Source organism: Eleutherodactylus coqui, chromosome 10 (genome assembly GCF_035609145.1).
Source record: "Eleutherodactylus coqui strain aEleCoq1 chromosome 10, aEleCoq1.hap1, whole genome shotgun sequence".
In the NCBI taxonomy this organism is placed as follows: Eukaryota; Metazoa; Chordata; class Amphibia; order Anura; family Eleutherodactylidae; genus Eleutherodactylus; species Eleutherodactylus coqui.
The window spans coordinates 99,352,586-99,358,933 of NC_089846.1; the positions used below are offsets into that span (position 1 = coordinate 99,352,586).

General features: G+C 54.3%; 1 protein-coding gene across 1 annotated transcript; it reads right to left on the reverse strand.

Moving 5' to 3' along the window:
• Nucleotides 1-500: 500 nt before the first annotated feature.
• Nucleotides 501-5,369, reverse strand: LOC136581120 (uncharacterized). The gene is made up of 2 exons (XM_066582106.1): nucleotides 4,763-5,369; nucleotides 501-1,325 (listed from the first exon to the last, which is right to left on the reverse strand). Exons 1-2 carry the CDS (start codon nucleotides 5,367-5,369, stop codon nucleotides 727-729), a joined length of 1,206 nt encoding a protein of 401 aa, XP_066438203.1. The 3' UTR covers nucleotides 501-726.
• Between the last annotated feature and the right edge of the window lie 979 nt (nucleotides 5,370-6,348).

The window sequence follows — 6,348 nt, forward strand, 5'->3', positions numbered from 1 at the left end:
TCCTGTCAGAGGGCACCTCTCCACTGCGCTTGCGCGCGATCCCGGAGCGGCGCGGCTCGTGCAGACAGAAGAAGAGCAGCAGCGCCTGCCGGGAGATGACCCCCCGATGTCAACAACAACAGAAGACAAGGTAAGTATTATCTTTTTATGCTTTAGCAGCCATTAAACCATGGGTTACCTGGGTCCATTAGGCAGACCAGGGAACAATGGCTGCTAAAGCATAAAAACATTATTCATGTCAGAACCCCTTGAAGGCTTACAGACCACTTCCCACTCACAGACACTGACATTTATCACCTCAATTGCACCACATGGTACAGTAGGAGAGAGACATTCAGCAGCAGAGCTGACAGGCAATGGTTTTAGGGGAGTTACCCCTTCTGACGCTGCAGCTATGGACTGGGGGCATACTAAGTCCTAAGCGTATGCTCGCTTACCATATAATAAAACCTATCTTATAATAACCAATACTTACAACTTCTTGCTGAAAACGTGGGTTGGCCACAGCTTTATTAACATTTTAAAACATATATTATAAACTTTATTTTATAACCTGAACTACCTAAGTCTAAATTCCTCACGCTTTCCCATGCCTAAACTGTCGAACTTTTATTACCGGAACGGCCACAGGACGTTCGTAAGCCCCTTGTTACCTCGGGCTTGCAAACCCTCCTCTAAGCCGTAGCCCGCATGGGAAGCTCCCGGCACGCGGTATGCGCCGTATTCCTATGGCGCATCCCGCCCCACCACGCCAACCCTAGCCAATGCCATTTCCACACCGTCCTGGAGTCCTGACAGAAACGTGTCCAAACCAACATCGTTAAGGTGCACTCCATCCTCCCTGAGTGCTCCTCTTTCCTTGTCCTCGAGTTCCCAATGGCGAACTGCCACTCCACCCAACGATTTAACAAATTTGGACATCCTAAGGTTGATTAATCTTCTTACTCTCTCAATCGCGTCACCGTCTCTGGCACCCCGCCAGCATCTCCTGGCCACGATGTCTGACCATACGAGCACACAATCCTGGAAACAGTCCCGGAAACGCATCATGTCCTGTTTCATGAGTACTAGCAATTCGTTCATTTTTGTTTTTCCTAAGTCGTTCCCCCCGGCGTGAACGACCAGTATAACTCTCCGGGGGGTCCACCTGCTAATTTTGAGAACGAATTGCAGAATCCTGGGCCATAGAAGCCCCCGCACACCCATCCAGTTTACGAGCGCGCCACTCAGACCCAGATTCCGTCCCATCGGTCGAGTGGCTGCTCTTCTCTCCGCCCAATGTATAAACGAATGGCCGATGATCCAAACGTGCCATGGGTCCGTCGCTGGAACAAGAAAAACATAGCAAATACCCGCAAATTGCAAGAAAACACGCCTACATCACGCTAAGTCTTCTATACACATCAGTCCTATTCCAAAAGAACGTCTACCGTACGATCCGGTCGTATATACGACTTGTACGCTTGCGATTTCCATCGCCCCAATCGTTTTAAGCCGTCCTCCGACATACCATGGGCTTCCGCTGTTGTAGCGGCCCCAATCCTAAAAGAATGCGTCCCGAATTCCCCCGGCTCCAAACCGCACTTCTTTAACGCCGAACGTAAAACCGCCGAAAATTGGAAACGCGTGAGTGGGGAACCAGAGGAATGTACTAAAAACTGCCCACTATGTGGGCGCTTTTTTAAGAACTCACTAATGACCTGGACCGGGCACCATCCTGCCCCTAATTGGTTAATGGTGAGCCATTCACCTCTTCCGTATACATCCGTCTTCGACTTCCTTATACCTATCCGTATGGCTGTTCCCGTAGCTATCACGTCGGCGGCCCGTAGGCCACCCAACTTGACTTTACTCGCCGGGACCATCTCCCCGATACGTAAGGCCGCGAAAAATGCTATTGAAAAAGCAGTTCTAAACAACAGTGTCTCGTATTCGTTCGCACAGACCGACTCCAAAACTGACAACAGGCTTGTCAGCACTGGAAACGTGATTGGACGGCGTGTGTCCGTCTGGACCTTTTCTTTTTTCCACCCGCGAATTATTTGCTGAAACACGAAATCCTTCGTGACATCAATCATACCGTGTAATTTTAACAAAAACGCCACACCCGCTAGATGCTTTTTGGCTGCTCCCACCGACAAACGCTTTTTCCGCAACTCCGTCAGCATATCCAAGGTTGCTGACTTTGCCCTTTCACCTCCTACCACTGCTCCCCCTGCAAATTGCAACCATAATAACCAGACTGAATTGTAATTTTTCCAAGTTGCAGCCGCCACCGATGACTCCACCAGCTTCAACAACTCTCTTCTGCCAGATTCCATAAGGAAGGCGGGCAGCGTACCCCTTCGGCATCCGCCTGCGGGTACCGTTCCCTGAACAGCTCCATCTGTGAACGAGAGAGTGCATCAGCCGCTCTGTTGTCATATCCCGGGACATGCTTTGCACGCAAATACATATTGCCCTGTAAGCATCTCAGCACCACGTGTCTCAACAAAGCCAAAACCGGCGGGGAGGCCGACGATTGTTTGTTTATCGTCTGTACGACCGCCACATTATCCGACCAAAAACAGACTCTCCGGTCTCGTAACTCTGCTCCCCATAACTCAATTGCTACCACCACCGGGAAAAATTCCAGCAGAGTTACGTTCTTAGTCCACCGTTTTTCTCTCCATGACCTTGGCCAGGACTCCCTGCACCAATGTCTGTTGAAGATAACGCCAAAACCGCCCGAACCCGCTGCATCGGCAAACAAACTGATTTCAGTTCCTTCCACATCTTCCCTAGGGCATACCACTTGCCCGTTGAAAGAATGCAGGAAAACCGTCCATAAATGCAAGTCAGCCTTAATTCCTGCCGTCACACGTATAAAATGATGTGGTTCGCGGACCCCCACGGTTGCCAATGACAGTCTCCTGGCAAACGGCCGCCCCATGGGAATCACTTTGCAGGCGAAATTTAAAAGACCCAGCAAAACTTGCGCCTGCCGCAGCGTCACCTTTTTACATTTAGCCACTTCGCCCACTGTTTGCCGCAACCTGGCCACTTTATCCGCCGGCAACCTGAACACCATCTCCACCGAATCGATTTCTATACCTAAAAACGTGAGGCATGTAACTGGGCCCATTGTCTTTTCCTCAGACAACGGAACCCCAGCTAACCGCATTAACCTCTTAAAATTAGTCATTAGGAAACCGCAATCACCCGATGCCTCTGAGCCGACGAACAAAAAATCGTCCAAATAATGGATCACCGATGTGATGCCCGTCTCATACTTCAACATCCATTCAAGGAAGGAACTAAATAACTCAAAAAAATAGCATGAGATCGAGCATCCCATCGGTAAGCACATGTCGACGAAAAACTGGTCCTCGATTCTACAACCCAGAAGATGAAAGCACTCCGGGTGAACCGGAAGCAAACGGAAAGCTGATTCAATATCAGCTTTTGCCAAATGCGCAAATCTACCCGCCGACCTTACCAGCCGAACCGCACAATCGAATGACGTGTAGGCTACTGCTGCTTCTTCTTTTGAGATGCCATCATTGACCGATCCCCCTATTGGGAACGATAAATGATGTATCAATCGGAACTTGCCGGTTTCCTTCTTAGGTACCAGACCCAAAGGAGACACTCGCAAGTTCTCGAAAGGAGGAATACTGAAAGGGCCGGCCATCCGGCCCAACTCCACTTCCTTTTGAACCTTCTCTTTTACCAATTCGATATCGTCCCTTGCCGATTTCAAATTGGGGCATAACATAGTGGCAGGCTGATGCGCGTACGGAATTCTAAAGCCTTCTCGAAATCCTAACCTAAGGATTTCTGCTTCCTGTTTCCTGTGGTACATGTTTAACCACGGATCCAGGTACTGGCTTCTCACCGGAGTTCGCATTACCGCCGGTGCTACCCACCGCGGGTACCGACCTCTGTTTCTTGAAACAGCGGATCGCTGCATGCTGCCCCCCGCATACCGAGCACTCGTGCCGGAATTTGCAGGTTGCGTAAAATCGACAATGGCCCTCGTTGTACAACCAACAGGAGCCATTCGGCCTTGGAGATGCCGCGGGTGGTTGAGATGCCCCTCCCGCGGCTCCCCCGGGAAAAGAAGTCCTAGCTGGACGCTGCGCTAGGATCAACTGAATCCATACATCCGTGGCCTTAGAGGCCCAACTCGTATGCGTTCCCGACACGCGACGACGAAAATCTTCGTCGTAGCGCCACCATGCTGCACCTCCGTGCAACCGATACGCGCTATAAATGGTATTTAGATATACCATCATCTCCGTCGCTTTGCGCGGCTGAAACTGGCACGTTACATGAACCAAAATCACAAAAGCCTGCAACCAATTTCCGAAAGTCTTTGCAATCTTCGGTTTTTTGTCAGCACCTCGCTCTGCCGACCGCTCCTTGTCAACCATGACGTGTTCCGAAGAGAGCAAAGACCATATATCAATATACAAGCCATTTTTAATCTTCTCCACTACATCATCGGGCAGACCCACCCCCAGGGGGGCAACACCACAAAACAACGAATCAGCATATTGTAATCTGTCCGTTGGGACACTTTCTGTGCCCGCTGCTGAGCAAGCACCAACATTACCCACAGGCGGGCCTGCGCCCCCTGGAGCCACACAGGACACTGAAAGCCCCTTTTCTGAATCAACCTTGCTCAACAGCGACCTCAGAACCGACACCAAATCATCGTTTTCCGCACCCGCTGCGGGATCCGACACACTTTTAAGGACATTGTATAAGGTAGACTCACCGCCTGGACGGACCTCCGGCGTTGCCAAGGGTGACGCCCTCGCTGTACCGCTCCCTTGGTTCCGTCCTACTTCGTACGCGGACTGCCGACCAATCGATTGCCGAACCCTCCTCGTGTCATCCGATTGGGACGTGCCAGGCTGGTCCGGCCCTGACCGATCCTGCGCAAGCTCTTGCCACCTCCTGCGTTCCCGGACCTTCCGATAAAGGGATGACTGCGGGTCCGCCCTCCGTGGCTGCTCCTCTCGCCCGCAATACTCGTCCTGGTCGCTGCTAGGCACTTCGTCGCTTGACTCGCGCGGCCTGCCGCTGGCACTACGCACTACGCTGGCCTTCTCTAGCTGCGCCTGGAACTCTCTATCCTGCCTCTCCTGCCTGGCTCGCTCTTTCTGCCTCTGCCTAGCGCCTTGGCCCTGCTTCTTAGAACTCCGGCGTGGGACCTGGCTATGTGTGGGAAGGTAAACTGCGGGGTCTGCTGGTGGGGGAATGTAGTGGGGGTTCACGTAGCACTGTCTATATTCGTTAGACTGGGCTGGTGGGCGCTGGTACAGTGCATAGGAAGGTGGGAGTTGTTGTTGGTGGGTGTGGAAAGCCTGGAATGTGTCCATGTATCGGGGAGGGGGGGGTTGTTGACTAGACCGTGTGTCTAAATGTACCCTCCCCGCTCCCCCCTGAGGGCTATATGGGGTCCTGCCTGGCCTGTTACCTACCCTGTAGTGTGCTGGCCCTGCTACTTGTACTGGCTCTGCAGGGTAGCGTGACCTGCCTCCCCCCTCCCTGCTGCTGCTGGACCCGCTGGTGCTACCCGGGCTGTGTGTCAGGGGGGTGTTGCGTGGGCCCCAGCTTTCCCTGCTCCCCCTCTCTCTCACTCTCCCCCCACCCCCTCCCCCCCTGCCCGCCGGGCTTCTACTTTTTCGCGCCCTCGGCGCTGCCTGTGCCGCCACGTGCGCTGTGCCGCCATCTTGCGGGGACGTGCGGCCGGACCGCGCGCTCCCCAGCTCCTCCCCGCTACTTGCGCTCGGCTCACCTCGGGCTCCTCCGCTCATCCTGCGCCCGGCTGCGCGATGCTTACTCCGTTCGGCGCCCGCTGTCACTCCCGAGCGCCGTCCTGCGAGCTCCGGACCCTCCGCTGGCACAGTCCTCTGAGCCTCCGATGCCGGTCCTCCCGCCGTACCTCTCAGTGCCGGCGCCGACTTCCAGTTAGCTCCTCCGTCCTTCCTGGGGCCTGCGCTGCCCTGGCTGGCTCTTCCTCCTCCCCTCTTCGGCGCGGGGCTCGGACTGAGCCTCGCCGGGGGCTGCTTTCGCCGGCGCGGTCTCCCTCGCGGTGCCTCTTGCTGGCTGCATGGCTCCTGTCCCGAACTCCGCTGCGGTCTCCCAGGCGGTGTATCTTGCGTGCTGGCTGGCCCCTTCCTCGGTCTCTGCTGCGGTCTTCCTCGTGGTGTAACTTGCGTGCTGGCTGGCTCCTTTCCAGGTCTCTGCTGCGGTCTTCCTTGCGGCGGTTCTTGCGTGCAGTCTGGCTCCTCTCCCGATCTCCGCTGCTGTCCTTCTTCTCCGGCTGGTTCTCTGGCTCCGGCGGTCGTCCTGCAG